General features: G+C 42.9%; 1 protein-coding gene across 1 annotated transcript in view; it reads left to right on the top strand.

Annotated features, from left to right (window-relative positions):
• camkmt (calmodulin-lysine N-methyltransferase) overlaps positions 1 to 20,099 on the top strand; it is a 94,206-nt gene extending 74,107 nt beyond the window's left edge. The window contains exons 8-11 of the mRNA XM_079279922.1: positions 373 to 447; positions 7,398 to 7,461; positions 9,335 to 9,466; positions 16,724 to 20,099. Coding sequence (XP_079136048.1) covers positions 373 to 447; positions 7,398 to 7,461; positions 9,335 to 9,466; positions 16,724 to 16,822 — 370 coding nt within the window. The 3' untranslated portion in view covers positions 16,823 to 20,099. The remainder of the gene's footprint in view (positions 1 to 372; positions 448 to 7,397; positions 7,462 to 9,334; positions 9,467 to 16,723) is intronic.
• The last annotated feature ends 1,630 nt before the right edge of the window (positions 20,100 to 21,729 follow it).

The raw sequence follows: 21,729 nt of genomic DNA, 5'->3' as shown, positions 1-21,729 counted from the left end.
TTTATATCGTAAATCTGCTTAGTCGATGAGATTAGAAAAAGGAGGAGAGAGGTCAGTGGAGATGTTGAAAGCAACATATATATTCTTCTTTGTGTGACTGTGTGTGTGTGTGTGTTCACATGGTATGAATGTCAAGTGTCATGTCAGAAGCTCCTTCTCTTTACCTCACAGATGACATGTCGTCCCTCCCTGACACTTTCTCCAAGTCTCTACTGAAGCAGAAGAACAGTGGGTGTGAGGGAACTCAAAGTGTTGAAAAGAGGGAGAAGAAGCGGTCACTGCTGTTTGCTCGCCGTGCAGTTTCATGAAAACTGTCTATCTTCAGTCTGCAAACACTAAACTTTGGTTTCTGTTTTATGTGTGTGCTGACAGGGTGGTGAGGTGGGACTCGGAGTCAGACATTTCGGCACTAGAGGGTCACTTTGACATTGTCATGTGTGCAGACTGGTAGGTTCACACACACACACACTTACACAGATTTATCTCAGTGTGCGTTAATGGCTTTAATTTTCACTTTTGTGTGACAGTTCTTGCATGGCCCCCCGCCAGCGCCTGGACCTTCCCCTGCCTTGCCCCCACAAACACACAGACACTCATACATACATGCTCAGATGCCCGTCTGCCTCCATTTTACACCAAATTGCCTCGTTTTCATGCTTGGTGTCCCAGCAAATGGATGACTTAGGCAAATTGCAAATAATTGCGCCTTGACAAGGAAGGAGACACAGTAAGATAAAGAAAGAGTTGAGGGCGGATGGAGGGAGGAGTAGAAATGGAGAGATAGAGCAACATAAACATAACAATTAGCCGATCGTTCATTGAAATGTAGATCTTGTGGCGAATTGAGAATAATGTCTTTTTATCACTCAATTGTGCTGTGTGAGGTAAACTGCATCATGGTTGTAGTGTACCCTGCACAGTGACATCCTTGGGAAAAACATGAAGAATAGAACGAATGATGATGTGAAAGCAATTGAGAGTTTGCATGGCTCTGTGATCCCTTACTTTTCTTTGTAGCAAATCAATCAGAGCTTTGTTCAAAGCGGATTGTGATACCGTGACTTGTTTACACACACAGACACACACACACACATGCACACTGATCTGCAATGGTAAATAAAAGGGTAAGTACACCCTGCTCATTGCATTTACTGCATCCTGGGTCGGTACACACCTGCAGTATCTAATAGAGAGAGAAAGAAGACAAATCAAACATGCTCTGTTATGTACTGTTCATCATGGAGACACGAGCATATCAACGTTTAAAAAAAAATATTGACAGGAATGTAGGATTTTAGGATAAAAAAAAAAAGCAAATTATTAGCATTTGAAGAAAAACTGAAGTTGTGCCAACCAACCAGGCTAGTCCCGTGCGCCAACACAAGTGAGTTATGACAGCTAAAGTCTGTAGCTGTGATTCAGTGCATCTCGGGGTCCTGCTGGGGGTACTCCAATGCTCGTGTGGGCAGTGATGTAGAAACTTCTAGGAGGGTGACGCACGCAGCTGACCTTAAAATCAGCAGACAAATAGGTAGGCCAGAGGGTGTGCAGAGATCACGCAGATCACAAAGAGGGACGATGTGTCAGCGTTTTAGCAGAAGAGGAGAACTGCTGACCTTTCCTGATATTGTCGGACACTGAAAGCAACACTTTGAGGAACCTTACCCTACCTGGTGGAGCGCACTGAGGCAGTTCAAAAAGTGGTGAGGTACCAGGGATAGATGAGCTGCTTATAGCATTTACATCCGTTTACCACCACGCCTGGACACCGACATACACATATGCACATTCAAACACACACACACACACACACAATGAGTAGATGGACATGCTGTTGGTTGAAGTGAAAGTACTTCACTATTTTCCAGCTCCACAAACACTGAAGAAATGTAGCTTGTGTACAGCGTGTGTGTGTATCTATCTGCACAAGTGTGTGCATGTGTGCTAAGTGCAGCATTAGCAAACGCCGTTATCATTATTGTAATGTCACGGTCATTACAGGTAATAGTCAGGTACAGCACCCAGAGAGAGGAAGAGAGCCGGCAGCTAATAGAGGATACTTTACAGCGGACTCGTGTGTGTGCACGTGTGTGTGCGGTAGACAGAAGCAGGCAGTGTGAGAACGGAGTAAATTGCATGTGAATTTTCGATATTGCAGGTTCTTCTCAGCAGATGCATGCTTTAGTCACGGGTCTGTCTGTGCGGTGGGTGTTCTGCAAGATGTTCTTTTCTCTGTGGTGCCATCCTTTCTGCGCGTGCATGTGAGTGAGTGACAGTGTGATAATTGCAGTGGCGACGGTTGAAGAGTGATGGCTGACCGATTACTGGGCGCATCGTGGCGATGATCACCTGCGAAAAGGTCAACAACGCGGCTTCCACTCCGATTAATTATAGCTCACTCCGGTAGCAGCGGAACTACCGCTGAGAAGCGAGGGGGGCAGAAGACAAGAGGGGGGGGGCAAGGAAAGGAGAAGGGTTCGGTGGAGCGTTGTGTATCAGAGGTCCATTACGTGCTAACTTCTTTGAATATCCTTGAAGAGTATTATTCAAAAGAAGAACTGTTAAGTCTTGAGTGGTACAGAAAGTCACCCACTTTCTGTAAATATTACATTTTACTGTTGAAATACATTTCCTGTTCTTCCTGCTCTCTTCCTTTACCGTTGCAAGTAGAGGTTAAAACACATGAACCTACAACAGGAGTCGTGGAATACGCAGCAGAGCTGTGAAGGGTGCTTGAAAGAAGATTGTGAAAAGATGAGAGAATGAGAGGCTGAAAGAGAAATCAAACAAATTCAAAAAGTTTGTTGTTATTTCACTTGGAGGTTTGACCTTCTCTGTGCACAGTTTGACACCAGAGGGCTGTTGTCATATTCATCTGCTGAAGGAGACAAGTTTCCATCTTGGTTGTATACTTTTATGTAGGAACGTAGATTTTGTGACATTACATCTACTTTAGAGCCAGTCGTGATCCAGAATTCGTTCATTTGTGTTCTGGGAACTCGAAAGGTCCAGTGCACATACCCTGAGAATGGACATTTAGGGGAACTATTGTGTCCAACAGTGAAACCTTTGAATATTGGCATATTCCTTGACTAGAATGTTAAATGAGAGGAGAAGGGGAGAAGAGAGTTTTTAAGAGTTTTTAACTCGTAAATTGAGGATTCAAAATGTCAGTGATTTACAGAGAGAAAGACAAACAGTAGTGAGTGTTGTGTGCCTCCTCGCGTGTGTGTGTGTGTGTGTGTGTGTGTGTGTGTGTGCGTGTGTGTGTGTGTGTGTGTGTGTGTGTGTGTGTGTGTGTGTGTGTGTGTGTGTGTGTGTGTGTGTGTGTGTGAGTGTGTGTGTGAGTGTGAGTGTGTGAGAGAGAGATTCAGGCAGAGAGGGATTCCTGCAGTGTGTGGCAGAGGATCCTTGGCTGGGATGTTGGCATGTCTGCTTTCTCCAAAAGCTGTCCATGTGTGGGCTCTGAGATAAAGCTCTGTTTATGTGTGTGTTAGTTTGTGCATGTGTGCATTTGATCTATTTTTTGCACTGTATCTATGTCATTTGCATAAATCCACACGTGCACTTTTGATGGACACCTTTTTGTGCGGTTCCCTTGAGAGCTGTCAGTTAACTGGATGGAAGATTACTGGTACTCTACATACAAACACATCACTGCTGAAATCTCCATGTGATGACTTCGCACAACAGCAGATGTGGTGACGATGAGACAATAAAGCGGCTGCTGCTCGGGGCTTGCAGGTCATGTTCAAGAAACATTGTTTATGTTTAATTTACGATACAAAAACATCCTCACCGTCTTTTAGGCTTTCGCTATTCATTACTTTCATCTGCATTATTGATCAGAACACGTCAATTCTGGAAGATCTTAAGTCAAGGTTGATGCTTCATTCGATTCTGTAAGTCAATATCACATTGCTGATACAAGTTAAGTCAATATTGTACTGTGAAACTAATTATTGCATTAAGTCATTTCAATTATTGTAATTTGGGTTAATACATGATTTATTGCTGTTCTTGTTTTTTCTGTTATGCAAATCTGAACAAAAAACAAGAGGCGTTCAAAGTAATTCTGAGAGGAACACTGAGTCTCTTAGCCAGGAGAAGTGTAAGTCTCTTTCCAAGATTGACTTTCAGCTCCACACAAACATCCTTTTCTAGCTGAACAGGATGAAAGAGGGAAAGCAGCGTTGTGCTGCATGATAGTTTTGGTATGAACTGAGTTTTTAAGAGGCTATAGGTTAACACACCGCATTGTTTGTGTGTGTTGTTTTGTTTCTCTTTGTTTACACGGTCACACGGTTTCTTCTCCAATCTTAAGTGGCTTATTCTTGTTTTCCCTCATGACGTTACAGTGTCGGCCATCAGACTGCCGCTGCCACAACCAGCTTGGACTGGGATTAAATAATATAAAATAAAAAAAATAAACTCCAACAAAATTCACAGAAAACTGAAATCATACTGAAAGGGCCATTACTGACTGACTAATAGAGGCAGGGTTGTCGTTTAAAATGTTGACATTCAGGAGGAAGTTTGATATAAAAATTCAGAGCTGATTTTGACAAAGTAACGCCTCGCATGTTTTTGTTTGGATCATTTTGGATATGAAACAGACACCTAAGTCCTGAAATGAACTAATATATGATATAAGTATACGCGAGTGTCGCAAAACCTCAAATAAATTGTTCGGTAATACATTTTTAAATCCCAGTAATGCATACAAAATAAAAAAACTTGCATATTAACCCTTCATTTCCACTTGGAAAAGATAATGCTGAATAGATGATGTCATGTGTTTCCATGGGCTCACCCTTGCAGCCTTGACGACATCCTGCATGTTCACATACGTGTGTAAGCAGACAAATATAGTAGCAACGCCCTCACACACACACACACACACACACACACACACACGTTTTGTTATCTTTGACCTCCAGTCAAGTTTGACTGGAGTTCGCAGGGCTGTTCTGGGTCGGGGGGGGGGTCAGCGTGCGACAATAGGTCTCTGACAGTCGGGGGGGGGGGGGGGGGGGTTTAAAGGTGCCTTTAAAGTGGGACTCCACTCAATTTGAGATTATTACACTGGCATTATTTAACTGTGACTCCCAGCCAACAGTGTACAGTGTAATAGAGACATTCCTCTGAGTGGCAAAGTCCCTCCAGAACATCACTTTTCATTACATTGTACTGTGTGTTTAAAGTGAGAGAAGCAACTGGGGTCCGGAGGTGCATTCAGCTGTGTTGTCACTGGACTTAATCTGGCAATAAAAGGTGTTTTGAGAAGTGTGAGTCACCGCAACCAAAAGAGGTCCCTGAGCATGCAGCCGTATCTGGGCACCCAAAATACCATGCAGTTTGCTGCAGCGCAATGCGAGATTATCGTTGGACAGGCAGAGTTTCACGCTCACTCACTCACTGACGCCATGGGCTTTCACATGATTCTCCAGGCAGAGATAATAATTAACGAACAGCGATATAAGATGGGCAGATGCACTCTATGATCAGTACTGCCAGCTTCATAGCAGTGGTGGTGTTCTTTCCCTTTCAATCTTAAATTATTGTTCAGATTCCGCTCTTCATTGTCTTGCCTTCTGGATGGCTGCATTTTACAAATTCTTTGGGTATTCGTACCATGTTGTCTGTATTCCATAACATTTATTTCCCCAGTTTTTGTGGAAATTACGAATTGTTGGCCTGTAATAATAATCTTAAACTTTGTCTTTTTTTCTGAATGACTGGCAGTACATGACTTACATTAATGAGTATTTGTTGTTATGATTACTTTGTGCAACATTTGTGGCTTGATTTGTCACAATGTTGTCGTGTCAGTAGCTGTAGAACTTTTCATCAGCAATGACTCTGGCTCTTTTTTTGTTTGCCCTCCGAATGACATGATGTCCTTCCCCTGCCCTCAGTGTGTGTGTGTGTGTGTGTGTGTGTGTGTGTGTGTGTGTGTGTGTGTGTGTGTGTGTGTGTGTGTGTGTGTGTGTGTGTGTGTGTGTGTGTGTGTTTCAGCTGCTGCCTCCACCCAACGTAGCTCACTTCCTATTTTTCCTCACCACTCGCTTTTCCCGTGAACTCATATCGGTGGCAAAATAAACCAAACACAAACCTCTCACCTTTCAAGTCAAATAAACTTTTGCACCTCTGTCTAACCTGAGAAGAATAACAAACTTCCCACAGACGGACACACATCCTGGTTTCGGTGAGAGCTTGCGATGGTAGATCCTTTCTTTTGTGTAGATGTAGGCAGAGATGCAGAGAGGGGGTTCTCTGACGTGCACCTCTCGCTCCTCTCTGGGATCAGAGGATTTTGCACGAGGACAGGTCAGAGGCTGTGATTGGAAAGTTACGTCCAGATTGTCACTCCGCTGGCCAGTTGGACGGATGTGCCGGATTATGTCAAATCTGCACTGTATTGTTCCATTTTAGTCAAATTACTCCACTCTCATCTGTGATAATAGGTAAACACACGCACGCACGCACACACACACACACACCGCTCTACTTACTTGCATAATGGATTGAAATGTGTCTTTGTGGAAATAGAGACAGGTGTTACTTTATTTAGAATGATTGGAGTTGGTGTGTGTGTGTGTGTGTGTGTGTGTGTGTGTGTGTGTGTGTGTGTGTGTGTGTGTGTGTGTGTGTGTGTGTGTGTGTGTGTGTGTGTGTGTGTGTGTGTGTGTGTGTGTGTGTGTGCGTGCGTGCGTGCGTGCGTGCGTAACCATTTCTTTGTCAGTATATAACTCACATTTCTCTTTTGCCCGCTGATATTCTCAGAAATGTTCGTAGGCCTGAAATTGGTCTTTGGTGCTCATCATTGTGTTTGTGAAGTTGCATATGTTGTGAAAACACGCAAGCACAAATGCTCTAATTCCCATTCACACAGTCTTTCCCACAGACACGTGCATGTTACAGTACGCGTATGTTTAATGTACAATAGAGCCAGTTAATTATTCCTTCATTTCTGATTTACTTTTCCTTTGTTTGTTGTTTTTGTACTTATATTTTCTTATTAACTTCAGAGTGCACACTCCAGATATTAATTCCACAAATTCAAGGTGCTTTTGCGCTACTTTGAAGTGCCCCATACTCGTGTGTATGTCTGCGCGCGCACACGTTCGTGTTTACTGTTGCCGATGGTATCTGTGCACGTTGGATTTTCTGGTGCTCTGCATTCCTCTCAATGCCTCGACACAGACTGAGGTGAATACACATGGAAACTCAAACGTAAACAAAAAGGAAGAGCATCTTACTCATGCAAATTGTTTTCCCCCTTCTTCCTGTTGGTGGATTTATTTGTGAAGAAAAGAAAATAAATAGCCTGCTGCTTTATCTGGAGCTGCTATCATAGGAATGCATTCTAACCGGCCTCTCCCTCTCCCTCCCAGTTTGTTTCTCGACCAGTACAGAGCCAGCCTGGTTGATGCTATAAGGAGATTACTGCGACCCAACGTAAGTGTGTGTGTATGTGTGTTTGCCTCTGTGTGTCTAATATATATGTTTATCTGCTTATCCCCTTCGTCTAAATCACCACCCCACTCCTCTAAATCATAATTAGGCCTTGCCCAAAACCCTGTACACATTAATAGTCTGACAGGATTAATGTCTTGTAATGCTTTAATGCTTAATATGAGCAACTTGAATGCATCGCTCTGATCTCCGTCTCTCTCGCTCCGGCTTTCCCTTAATCATAAATCTGAGGCAACTTCTCCCTTTTGGCCTCACGATAAGACCCCACGCTGTGACAGCCAAAGCAAATGGGGGAAAAGAAAGCGAAAGGCTGGAAGAGATCGGGTTGAGGTTTCCATTCATCTGAGGGAGGAGGGGGTGCGTTTTAAGTACAGAGGCCAGAATATCTGTTCATGAAAAAGAGGTGAATACAGGACTGGAGGGACGGAGATATGGAGGAGGAGGAGGAGAGGACACGGGAAGGGGTGAGGGAGGGGAGAGACTGATGGGAAAGATGGGAGGAAAGGAGGAGGGAGAGGAATGGGAAAGGTGAGAATATGGACAGTGAGGAGAGATGAGGCTGAGAGAAATGGAGGATAATCTCAACATTGATTCTCTTGTTGTTTGTTAACATGCTGGTTATGATGTGGTTTGCAGAACAGCACCAAGTCATTGAAGTGTCAGTTCACCCAAATTACAAACAATGAAACTACAATCACAATTGAACAGCAACCAGAAATGAGTTTCCTAAACACCGTGTCTCGGATCAATTCACAGACCTGTTTTCATTCCAGCTTCTTTCTGCCTCGTCCACTTGGTTTTAGTCTTTAGGAAAAAAAGGTGAACTAACTTTAGAATCCAGCATCTTTACTACATTTCCTACAAGCAGCAGCGGGAACTTGAAAGACAAAAGGATTACATGATTAATATTACGTGACACGCGTTTCCTCAGCTGACATTTCACACAGTGACACCCGCAGTAAAACCGACAACGCCAATATGTGTCTCGGTTGCAGTTGAATGCAGGAGCCGCTGTTGTCGAATGACAGACGTGACATCTGGCCATTGTTGTACATCTGTGTGTTAAGTCTCTCTTCATGTCTCTCTCTCTTTAATCCAGTGGAGATAATTCAGGGGCTAATATGATTTGAGTGTCGGCCATCAGACTGCCGCTGCCACAACCAGCTTTGCCAAATATTTAATAATTTGCTAAGCTGATTAAGCAATGAACAAAGCAATTAATTCTTCTATCTAATGGCACTAATTTGTTGTTTCTGACAAAGGTGGTCCATCCGGTGGGCAGGATCCCCTTAATCAGCTGCTTAGCGCTGGGAGGAGTTGTTTGTTTGCTTTTTGCTATGTGTTTGGGGGGGGGGGGTTATACAGATGAAAAATCATCGTGATCCTGCTTGCTGTACGCGTGTGTTTGCATGACCATGCCTCTTTGGTTCATTTATTAAAAACAATAACACGAGCAACATGAAAAACAACTGAAAGCTGAAGGATTTCAAAGAAACATTGAACCTGTTGGTAATCCTCTTAGTGATGAATGTGCACATAAACCGTCCCTCTGTCGGTCTCACGCACACACAGACACAAACACTTGTACACGTCGCAGGAGAAGACAAGTCAGACCTACACATGTGTGTTCACAGGTTGGTTGGGTTGGTAGAGCTTTGTTTGTTTTTGGCTTATCATCTGACATTTACCCAGTAGAAAACAAAGGAAAGAGAGACATACAGGCAACTAACTGTGTGTGTTTGTAAAGCTAAACAACAAATGGGATGAGAAATGAGTTGTGAAGTACTCTATGCCACTATGTTCACCATCCAACTCTAAAAGTACCCCCCCCCCCCTCCTCTCATTTCCTATCCAGGGCATGGCGTTGGTGTTTGCTCCACTGCGAGGTGAAACTCTGAGACTGTTTTGTCAACTGGCCCAGCAGGCCGGACTCTGTGCCTCTCAACACCAGCAGTATGATGCTCAGGTCTGGGATGTTCACTTAAAGGTAAGAAGCTAGCACAAGAACAGAAAGACACTCAGACAGACGGCTTGACTCCGAAGCTCTGCATCCCGTACAAAAAAAAGTTGTTTTGTTGAAAGACTCAAAACTGATGCTGTCAAAGTCTGCAGGCAAGGTGCTCATAGAATGAGTCATGTAAATATTTGTGACTGCAACTACAGCATGATAAAACAACAGCAGCGTGCATGATCTGTGCAACAGTTTTGCTGTATTGACTATCAGCCAAACAACAGTTTGTGTGAGAACTTGAGCCTGGCACCAGAGTATCTTCTTCCCTCATGTTTGAACAAAAGGCAGCAGTTGTAAGAAAATGTTCGGTGTAAATTGAAGGATGGTTTCCAAGTCCGCAAAATAATTCTAGGGAACAAGGAAAACATGGAATTCACAGTCCTCATTCTGTGCTGAAATGTAATTATTCATGGTGGTTATTTGACACAGATGAAACCCTCTTATTGGCTTCTTCTTTACATAACTCACCCGTGTCAATCATTAACCCTTAAAGTTAGGCATAATTGAAGGTGTGGCCCCTTAGGGTGACCGATAGGTGCCGTCGTAGGTGTAGAGACACTTTGTGAGACACACCGGAGCTAAAAAAAGCGGCCTTAACGTGGCACAGTGAGGAAGACGGAGAGGGAAAAGGGAAGGAGAGAGAGAAGGACAGTGACAAAGAGAAGTGACAGAAAGCACACAAGTAGGCAGCATTTAAAGAAGTGGAGTCCAGCTGTTAACTCCATTACATACACAGCTACAGAAGAACAGGACAGCAAGGAGTGGACTAAATTGGTGCACACACGCTCACCTACACTGGTGGGACAATTGGACAGACTGGCCATTAAAGTGGCCGTTAAAGTGGCTTGAGCCTCAGCATCGAAGAATCTCACTCCTCTCCTTCTCTCTCTGGCTATTAGCCCTCCACTACATTTAACATCACAATCCCTCACACATTTCATATCTAAGGGAGTCTGGAGCCTTTCAAACACGTTTAGGGTGAGCACACATTTACAGGTTGAAGGCAGGCTGAGGTCAAGTCACAATCGACACCACCCTGCGTGACGTTTTGCATTGTCTGTCACCAGTTTGTGCAAATCCTGTCCCTGAAAAAGTTAAGATGTTAATATACAACTAATTTAAATCAGCAAACACATTTAGTTGGGAACTTAATCCCAACCAGGTTACATTGTTTTTGACATAACAACGAAACAGTTTATTGTAAATATACTACAGCGTACGCCAATTGTTTTCTCTGCAATATCCCCTCATAGAAAATAAACAAATAACATTTTGTTGATTATTTTTAGGCCAATGAAAGCATTCAGTTTAGGTCAGGGAAAGAAAGTGGTTTTAGTTAAATATTTAAAAAGAAATCAACCATGACTTGAAACACGATGAGATTCAATTACGCATTCAGTAATTAGCCAAAGCCACCATCTTTCCCGACATCTGAATCATTCTCTTAGTAGCAAAAGCCTAACACCAGATGGGACGCAGGACATTTCCTCGACTGGAATTTTTTTTGCCAGTAAATGTAATAAATGAAGTATTATATGAATATGTTTTGTTGCTGATGTGTATTTTTTTAGTTAAAAACAACCCTGATTAATTGAGGACAAGTTAAAAGTTAAAATCTTCTGTTTCGTTTTCCCTCCAGGTTAAAACTGGGAAACAAATGCACTCACAGACAAGGGGAGAAATATATATAAGAAATATATATATATATATATATATATATATATATATATAGAGAGAGAGAGAGAGAGAGAGAGAGACTCTCTCTAAACAGAAAAACACAAATGATTTTGAGCAAACATAAATGGATGAACACTTGTAAAGTACATTCAATTGAAGAGGAATGGCTTCAGATGTTATTTGTTATCGTTGGTGGTTTTGGCCTCAGGTGAAGTGGGAACAGAGCAATATGTTGTATCAGTAAAAGGACACAAAATTCTTGGAAATAAATAAAAACGGACTCCGAAAGGAGGAAGAAAGGCGGAAGAGTGAGAAAAAAGAAGGTAAGAGGGACGGAAAGAAAGAAGTGTCTCCGGTAGGATTAAAGTGGATGCTGCCATTGCCGTGGATTTAAAAGAAACACAACTTTCTTTGAAAAAGCTGCGGAGAGAATTGATTGAGCCTCAAGGCCACAGAATACAACCATCGAATAATTCTAATGGTTCAGCACCTCAACCGCTTGGGAAAATTGCCACTCAGACCAGTTTTAGTGATGAGAGTTAACAGCAGAATGTGAACAGTGAAATTCAGACTAAAATTGTTGTGGGATATAAAAATGAAACAAAACTATGAAAATGATGCTGGTCTTTCTTTCTTTTCTTCGACATGCAAGGGGAATGTCACACCGTTAGACTCGCACGTGAAATGCACACTTCCATCTGCTTGATGCAAACAGTACACACACACACACACACACAGTTACACATGCACACACACGCACACAGTGGGGTCAGGTGCTGCGTGTGGATATGAGGACAAGTTGAAGTGCTCCCCTCACATCTGAAGGTGATTAAGTCTCCTCTGCTTATCTTCTGATGAACACTCTGAACAAGCCCTGTGTGGCTTTCTGTGTGTGTGCCTGTATGTGCCTGACTGACCATTCCACACACACACACACACACACACACACACACACACACACACACACACACAGCTAAGAAACAAGCTATATCACAATCCCACACAGACCAGACATCACTCAGACAGCACATTGGCTAGACATTACACACAAACACACACTGCATGATGATATCACAGTGAAACATACACTACCAATGTGCACACACACACACACACACACACACACACATACAGCCGAATTAGCAGCTGCTACTCATTTGCACTACAGATTAGCTTTCTTCGGCTATATTTACTTTCAGTTGGTGGACCAGAACACAAGACAAATGCATATCAGAACCGGTAGTGGAACACACACTATGGCTTAAAAAAAATCAAAGACATCTCCACCAAGAGCAGGTGTAACTTTGAGGAGAAAGATGGAACTGAAAAGTCTACATGTTACTTTTTTAATACTGACAATTTTATCTGTAAAAATATATCTAATTCATAAGAAAACACTGGCTTAATATTACACCAAATTAACTTTCAGTCATTGTCACTGCCTTTAAGCCGATAGTGTTAGAATAAAAGTTGTACATTATGCAGTAAAATGTTTAAAAGTTTCCATTGATGTGCTAATCAGTCTAATTTGTTATGTTTATGAGACGACCGTGCACATCTTTTATGTTTAACTCTAATTGTAGTTAAACATTGAACAGATCGGTAGGCCACCGCACAGTGCAATTCAAATATTTGTGTAGCTGATATGGTTGAAATTATTATCAAGATATCAATACCGACAGTTTTCTGTGGTCAGTTTATCATTTTATGGCAAATGTTAAAAGAATGTAAAGTAATCAAATTAATGTTGAATAAATCAACTGTGTTCTGTTAGAGTACATGTTGTGCTTTAACAAGGTGATAATTAAAGCAGACGGCTTGTAGCTAACGGTGCTAACAGCGCAAACTACGGCAACAAAGACAACAGATTTAACATAGGGGGGGGGGGCACACACAGAGGGGAAGTGAGTGCATTCTCCGGTAGACATTACGCCACAATATCTTTACACAGCAAATAGTTGTTTGTTGCTATATTAATGCTCTGCCTGTCGACATTAGCACTGACATCAGACCTCTTCAAGCTGTTGAATCAAACCGTCAGTCATTTTGTTGGTTTTCTAGTGCACATTGGAGCATGATATGATACGTCTGAAAGCGTCAGAATTATCTCCTGTAACTGGTTGAGTTTCTAAATGAGTCCGAGTTTACTTCCTTTCATGCTTCCACTGCCTCCATCCGGCACAGACGCCGTCAGACAAACGTGGCCGCACTAGCTCTGCATATCCCTGCATTCCTCGCTGTGCTAGATTTGACACAAGTCCGATTTGATTTTGTTGGGAATATGCCGCCTATCTTAATGTTTGCTTTGTTCGGGTTTGTGTGAGCTGGGAGTGTTTTTAGCATTTCTTTTTTTACAAACCATCTCCAGACCTCCAGCTCGCTACTCTCCAAACATACACACACTTTCACCCTCTGACACAAACACACTCGAGGGACTACAGACAGCAGGCAGGCAGGCCCGACGTGCAGCTGTAGTGTGTGTGTGTGTGTGTGTGTGTGTGTGTGTGTGTGTGTGTGTGTGTGCGCGTGTGTGTGTGTGTGTGTGAGGCGTGTGCTGGGACGGGCAGACAGGGCTAGCGCGTTATCCTCTTATCCCCACTGTTGTGGAATAGAGAGGCAAGCAGCTGGAGGGACTGCAAGCAGCCTGATAATGCCAGCGCTATTTTCTAACCCGCCATCTTAATCTTGTTACTCAAATGGTTGTGAAGAGAGAGTCATGAATTTTAATTTCTCTCAAACACACACACACACACGCATGAGAGTGTGTGTGCACATGTGTACATCCCCCGTCTCTCTCACATGCATAAATAGTATCCCCACTGTGTCCATGCACTCACACTCATTTCCCTGCCTCTTTCCCTCTTTCATTCTTTTCCTCTCTTCCCCCTCAGCTGCCTGGCCACCCCCTTCCTCCCTCCCCCCTGTATCTTCCTTCACCCTTCTCCACTCTCCCTCCCTCTGCTCCCCTCTATCTTCCCATTTCCTACATCACGACCCACTTCTCTATTTATTCAAGCCTGTCCTTCTATCCCTTCTTCTACTCGTCTCTCCATCCACCCAATCCCTCATTCTCTGTTTCCTATAATCCTGCCGAGAGAGACCCCAGACATCCGGTCCATCCATCCCTCCCTTGTCTCAAAGCCCCCCCTCCTCTCTCTGTTTCCACCTTGTTCACTCTCTCTCCGGTCTATACAAGCAGGGCAAGAATAAACGAAAAAACGAAGTGGGCAGAGAAATAGAGAGGCAAAATGAGAGCACGAGAGAGGGAGACAGAAGCTGGGGCGAAAGTGGCAATACAATAAATGACTTGCACCTTGGAAAGGGAAAAAAAAGGAGAAAAGATTGTTGGGTTGGAGGGGTGGGGGGTCGCGTTGAGAGCCGATTTAGCCAGCCACCCATGAAGCTGATTAGGCAGCCTGCGATCAGGAGGAACAGCTTTGCTTGTTAAACTTTTCACCTCTGCAAGCTCTTAGCCCTCACCGTGTTAAGGCCCCCTCCCTCCCGCTCCAACCCTCCATCTATCGCTTCCTTGCTCCTTCCGCCTGGTAGAATTTGAATGTGAATGCTGGCTGTGGTCCCCATAGCGGGCTCAGCACAGGGGGGCAGGCAGCTGCCCCTCCACGCCCAACCACCCCTGGGCCGTCTGCTCTCCCTCTCCCTGCCTCCCTCTATCTCTCTTTCTCTCTCTGGGGGTCAGAGGTTCAACCACCGGCCGGTGCCTGGAGGGATGGCCGTAGGAAGATAACGCACATGAAGGGTACTGGGGGGGGGGGGGGCCTAGTATTGTGACATTGTGGATTATTTTCATAAGAAATGTTCAGGACCACCACTTTCTCTAATGTAACACCTTTATACTTCCATCATATACAGGTGTGTGTGTATGGATAATAGATACATAATTAAGTTATGTTAACAAATGATCCACCTGGAATGTGTTGCGGGCAAAAGTTGAGCGAGCCTCAACTTTTTTGTGGGATGAGGAAATTGTTTTCAGTTTTGTGTGAGACTGTTATTTATCTATTTATTTTTGTATTCATTATTTCAATATAATTTATCGTTGAAATGTTTTCGATGCCCTTTAAATGACTTCGGTCAACACCTGTTCTTTTCAAATGTGCTCTGTAAATGAGACTTGACTTAACTTTTCTGCGTTGGCGCTCCTGCTGTGTGAATGCAGTGGTCTCATTGAAATGAATAGGGGATTGCGTTTAATCATGCAGTGCTAATGTCAGCCTGAACACTTCCTAACAACCACCCAAAGTCCATAGCCCTGTTCCCCTCTTGAACTTCTCCATCACTACATGCTACCTGCACAGACACACACTACACTGCAGATCACAGGCATTCACAACTGTGTTTGTAGCTGTCTTTTAAATGTATTATGTGTGTCTTAATAAAGCTGAATAAAGTGAGAGACCTCCGGGGATTTGAGCTTCACTGAGGTCTAGATCTGAGCTCAAAAAAAACGATACAGTCTCTTTCATTGAGGAGTAGAAGTGTAGAAGAGTATTAGCGGATCTGCATATTTTGATGAAGAAATGCAATAAAACAAGAGCCCCTGCGACTTGATTTTCATATTTTTTGGGAAAAGAGCACAATGTCAGCATTTGAGTTCATGTAAGTAGGCTTGAGTTGGTTGGACTGTCACTTGCATATTACTTACATGCTGCTGACGGGAATGAATTTGGGGTCAGTTTGAGTTTCTGTTTGTTGTGAAAAAAACATTTCACACAGTTCTGCCCTATCCTGGTCTCACCACACACACGTACACACAGACGATCACACACTCTCACATGAGCAGACCCACTAAACTCACTTTCATAAGTCTCTGATCATTTGGCCAGACGCTGGGCGAGCTAATTCGCAGGTTCATGCCCGCACTGCCAAGTCTGCTGAAAAGGGCACACGGGCATCCCACAAAGCCGTGTGTGTGTGTGTGTGTGTGTGTGTGTGTGTGTGTGTGTGTGTGTGTGTGTGTGTTTGAGAGTAAGAGTGTTTGTGTGTGCAGGAGTATGCACACTTGAGCTGGAACAATTAGTGAATTAATGCAGTGGTAATATTTAATTTCAATGGTTAGAGTTGTTTATTTTCTGTCATTAGTTTCCGCTTATGTTTTTTTTTCAGCTGATGTGCGGCACATCCTTTTCAATATTGTCTGCTTCTGAGCTTGTTATCTCTAATGATCTTGACCTGACCTGTCAGGTTGCAAGTATGATTTTCTTGACAGGGTTTTCAAATGAAATATTCACGGAAGAGAACAAGAAAATTCGATATAATAAAAGTAATACATTTGTAGCTTTGGGGGCATTTTTGCCTTAATTTCCATAGCATGACAGCGTAAAGATGGCAGGCGTTGAGGGGTTACACGCAACTCAGGACTCAAACCGCCGATGTTGTGATACATAGTCAGGGTCTTCAGGCAACCAGGACACCCTGAAATATTATAAGTATTAATGAAATTAGAGAAAAATATTTTACCAAACCGAAATTTTGGATACATATTTTCTGTAGATTTTATCGGCCTAGTTAATGCTTTTCATGTTGTGTGTTTCTCAGATGCTGACAGAGGGAAAAGACGCCTACGACGAGAACATCCACTATCCTCTCCTCATCACCTTGACCAAAGGACCTCAACCTGTCAGCCACACTCAGTAAAACCAAACAAGCTCTGCACAGTACCGCGACATATACTTTTTTGATATTTGAGCTGGAACGATGCTACAGAGTCATGTCACCAATGTGAACCACAAGAGATCAGAGTAAGGAGGAAGAAACTGAAAGAGCAGTACCAGTTAACAGGGTTTCGTTGGTCCCAATATCAAGTGGAGCAACACAAATTGTGGTCACATTTGAGGCATTTTTCACATAGATACAGTGGCCACTGGGAAGATCTATTATCAGATGATGCATGGCGTTGAAAAATATTTGAGCGTGCATGTTTTGCAGTTTGAAGTGTTGAAGAAAAAAAGCTAATTTCCAAAGCAGTGGGGATACGTTGACTGTGGCTAAGGGGGAAGAAAAATGTTAGTTTTAACCATCTGCCATTTGCCAAATAACTGCTGTCCGTCTCCACAACAGTCGGTCAGTCAGCCCTTAAATCAGTTTGCCTCATCCCTGCATTTAATCAGCCATCCAGGAAAGTACCAATCCAACAACCACATTGCCAAACAGTCATATGGCGGCCAGTCAAGTAACCAGTCTATTCAATTACCTATTATGGTCATTCATTAGCCAGTAATCCAGTCATCATTCCAGCCAACAAGCCAGTCAGTTGTTTCGTCAGTTACATGGACATTTCCTCTATCAGTCCTACTGTAAGTGTCAGATTGCCCTCTTTAACCTGTCAGTATTAACCTGTGCTACTGTGTTTCTGGCCCCAGCATGGAGGCCAGCTCTAATTCATTAACCATCACAGACTGTGGAGCAGCTCACAGTTTCCTTTCTGTTTCCTTTATTCCTCTTTGTTCCCTTCTTCCCCCGCGTTAATTTCCATCCAATACAGCTCCTTCATCCCAGTCAGAGGTCAGTATTAAGCACGTCTTTTGTGCATTTCTTACAACAGCACATTAACATAGTAAGGCACGTTCAGACTAAGGAGCTACAGCTAGCATAGTACGCTGCAACATCGCCACGGATTCAAGTAGTCCACACTATGTCACATTGTCAATCAACTCAAACTTGTTCAATTGTTTTAAAGTGCCACTGATGAAAGTCCTAAAGTAAACGATTGTGTCGCATGCATATCAAGCCCCATTGCGTCTGCTGTAATGACTCTGATATCAAACATATTCGGACACAGAAGTAGGTCTGGCTAACTGAATCCAACATCACAATCGTATTCTATGGCAGCTGCTAAACGCTCTTAATCTGAACCCACCTTCAGGAAGTGTGAGTGCGTCTGAAGAGAGACAGAGAGAGAGAGAGAATACATGCACATAAGTCGTAATGACTCCTACTAACGTTTATTGACTACTGACCCCAATACTGTGGAACAGATTAAAAGATGTATGATTTGCTGTACCGAGCAGGATTTTCCTTGTTTTGTGTAATGCAAACATATCAATGGTTTCTTACCCCTACTGTCCACTTGCTGCAGACAATCTGCTGCCAGTCTAGCTGGTGTCCACTGGCTCTGTGACCCCATTATCAACGCTCATGCTTTACGGGTCTATGAAGGGCTACATTCACTTTTGAATGTATGCAAAGCCGATATTAATATTTAACGGAGCGTTCATTTGTTATTGATTCAGTCCTTTAAGTATATACAGCCAAACTGTATCGCCTTGTTTGGTTATGTCGCTTCTCCGATTGATTCTTTCAAGCGGGAGAAGTAAAGCTGCGCTTTTCTTTCCGCTGATATACACGATTCAGAAGGTACGGATCTGTTCATAACTGAGCTGCAGGTTTGTTTTCAGTGCGCATGAAAAACACAGGAAGTGTCTGCAAAACGACATTTGAAATCATTTGAAAAACATACTGCCTGAAGAGTGACCCGACACATCCAGTGGCCATGGTTAGAATGTGATTTCATATTGATCGACTATGTGCAAGCATGGTTGTTGAAAGTTGCACATGCTCCTCATAGCCTCAAGAGCAAAATCCTTTCACACGTTTCAGACCAATTGCTTCTCCATTTTTTCTATCGGCACAATCAATGGTTCTACTCAGGTCTTTTTCCATGCATTCAGCTGTTTTACGTTTCTTGTGGTACTAAAGAAACGCCAAGTGTCAGTGGGCCACTCGAGGCTGAAGTTGCACCTATCACTAGTAAAGTGTTTCCATGTTTCACTGTGATCCATTGATTCATACAGCAGCCAAGAAGCGATGCAGTATCTCCCATTGGGTGTTGTTTTGCATCCCTCTTGTTGAAAAAACAATCCACCTGCACCAACGAGAGGTATTCCCTGTGTGTAACTCAGAAAAGTACATGAAGCTACCGTAGTTTTATCAGTGGTCTCAATGCTTTGAGGACGTAAATTGCATTGCAAAAACATCCCCATTGCAAATGTTTAGAAGTGTGTTTAATTGCATTTTTATCTGTAATGCCGTTTGCTGTATGCCTTTGATATCTGCGGGCTAACACATGAATACCATCCCAACTGTGAATGTGTACAGTGACCTCATCACTGTCTAGTGCGCCGTCACCCCCACTAAAGAGTGATGTCATTTTGCAACACTGCGGCATTGAGCGCCCCTGTTTACCACTGTTATCAGCGCTACTGCTGCTCCTTGCAGCATCACTGCCTCTGTTCGTGGCAAAATCGACGATCTGCTGCGATCTCACGTTTGTTTAGACAGTGATGTCGTCACTTGTGGTCTCGCTATTAGTGCCGTGTGCTCGGACACTTCTCACTGTGACATCAGACAACAGACAGTCAAGGAACCACTGATAGTCGGTGTTATTCAGAGGAGGTTATGCGCTGCAGCTGAGAATTGCCTTGGGCAAATATCATGCAGGAATGCTCTATTCCAACAGATTTATGTCACTGTGTCGTGGGATGTCTCAGCTTGGCTATTATTTGGATTATCAAAGAGAATTCTTAGAATTGTTGGTTCTTTGAAGGCCATGTCCACACTAATCCAGATCAATTTAAAGTTACTTCTATCCACACTGATCATTTTTTTTTCAGGCCACCAAAAACAGAATTACAAGAAAATTCCCCAGTGTGAATAAAGTTGAAGCTGCTATTGTTGTATTTCACTTTGTAGCACTTTCAAAAATATGAATGTAGAATTATTGTGTGGTTTATATTATTTTTGGGTTTGACACAAGAAACACAAGACTGTATTTACTTCCACGGAATATTACAATTCATCCACCTTCGTGTGTACATGGCCTCATAGAGTGAGTTTTTCTGTTCAGTAAATCAAATTATCAAATTATCTCTGCTTCACTGTACTTAATGGGTCATGAATGTTATACTTTGCTGTGGTGGGCAATTTTTTGTGAATGAATAAAAATAAATACTTTTTCTTCAAGAAATCTGGGGCTATGGACTTTTTTTTTCTTTTTAAATTGTCCATTTTCAAATGTACAATTTAACAGATCAGCTATAACCTACAATATTATTTGATTTATAAAAATGATTTTACTATTACAAATAAATATTTAATAATTTCAGTATCACAATTACAGAACTGATGTATTCTCTGTCACCTTGCAGATGTCCAAGTCTTCTGTAATGATTCATATTATAAATGCTTATCATGTGGAGCTGGTTGACAAAGGTAATTGTGTAATTGTTTCATTGTTAACAATCCAGTGTTAAATGTTCACAGATGTAATAAAGTTTCCTCTGGGGCCCAGATCGGCTGTGGCCTGTGTTTCAAACACAACGGCCTCCTGCAGGCTAAGCTGATGCCAGACAAGGTAACACACACTCACACACACACACACACACACACACATATATCAAGCCCAGTCAACAGTGTACCCCTCCACAGGAAGAAAAGAGAGAGGGATAAAGGAGGGAGGGAAGGCAGTACACAGCAGCTAATCCTGCAGACTCACTCTTCTGTTTGTCAGTCAGAAGGAGGGAGGGAGAGTTAGCAAAAGGGAGGGACCAGCGAGGCCTCCTGATCTGTCTTTTGATATTTTAAAGAGGTTTGTTCTCTCCTCCCCAACACTCTGCTGGAGAGACAGTGAGAAGAGATAGAAAAAGCTGCAAACAGAGAAAGAAGAGAAAGAGAGAGGCTGAAAAAGACAAGAGGAGGAAGAGGAGGAGGAGGAGAGAAAAGAAATTGGACAAGACACAGTGAATGGCTGGAAGGAAAGGCGAAGTGAGACCGCTGGAAATGAGGCGAAAGTAGATCGAAACAGCGGGGAAAAAAAGCTTCAGCCGTGAAAGAAAAGAGAAGCTGACTGAGAGACTGAGATTGACTGGTGGAGTGAGTGATCGAACAGAGAAAAAGAGAGAGACAGAGTGCTCCAGGCTCGACACAAGGGCCCCATTAACTTGACCACTTGCCCTTTGCACACAAAGGCAAGGCCAGCCCACTGCCCCTCCCACCCAATTATCCACGATTAGGCTCAGTGCACTGTGTCAAGATGGAGAGGAGAGGGGGAGAAAGGCGAGTACAGGGAGGAGGAAGGGGAGAGGGGGAGTAAGGGAAAAGAGTAAAGACTGGAAGGCTGATGAAAATCGACAAAATTGTTGTTAACATGGAAGTGGTTTGAACATTTGATTCAGCATCCTCCATGCAAATCAGTGTACAGTGAGTGATTTATTTGGCAGAAAAAACTCACCGTAGTCTCCCCTGCAAACGTCCACTAAGGTTCACTTATCTGTAAATGCTTGTTTCCATTTTGCAGTTTGATTCCATAATAAAAAAAACCCACAAAAGTCCATGTTTGCTATGAAAGTTGCTTGCACTTTCACTAATGTCTCCTTAAATGTACAATAATGATCTTTTAGGCCAACAGAATAAGTTGTAAACACAACAATGACAGTGTTATAAGGCTGATATGTTGAACGTAAAAAACAGTAAGTTAGTTCGTTACACATCGAGGGGACAGTAGCAGGTTTAGCATTCATTTTAAACTGCGTTTCTTATCTTGTGAC

The sequence above is a fragment of the Melanostigma gelatinosum genome (assembly GCF_949748355.1).
Source record: "Melanostigma gelatinosum genome assembly, chromosome: 12".
Classification (NCBI taxonomy): Eukaryota; Metazoa; Chordata; class Actinopteri; order Perciformes; family Zoarcidae; genus Melanostigma; species Melanostigma gelatinosum.
Note: the sequence above shows the minus strand (reverse complement) of the source record. Positions and strands in the feature narration are given on the sequence as shown.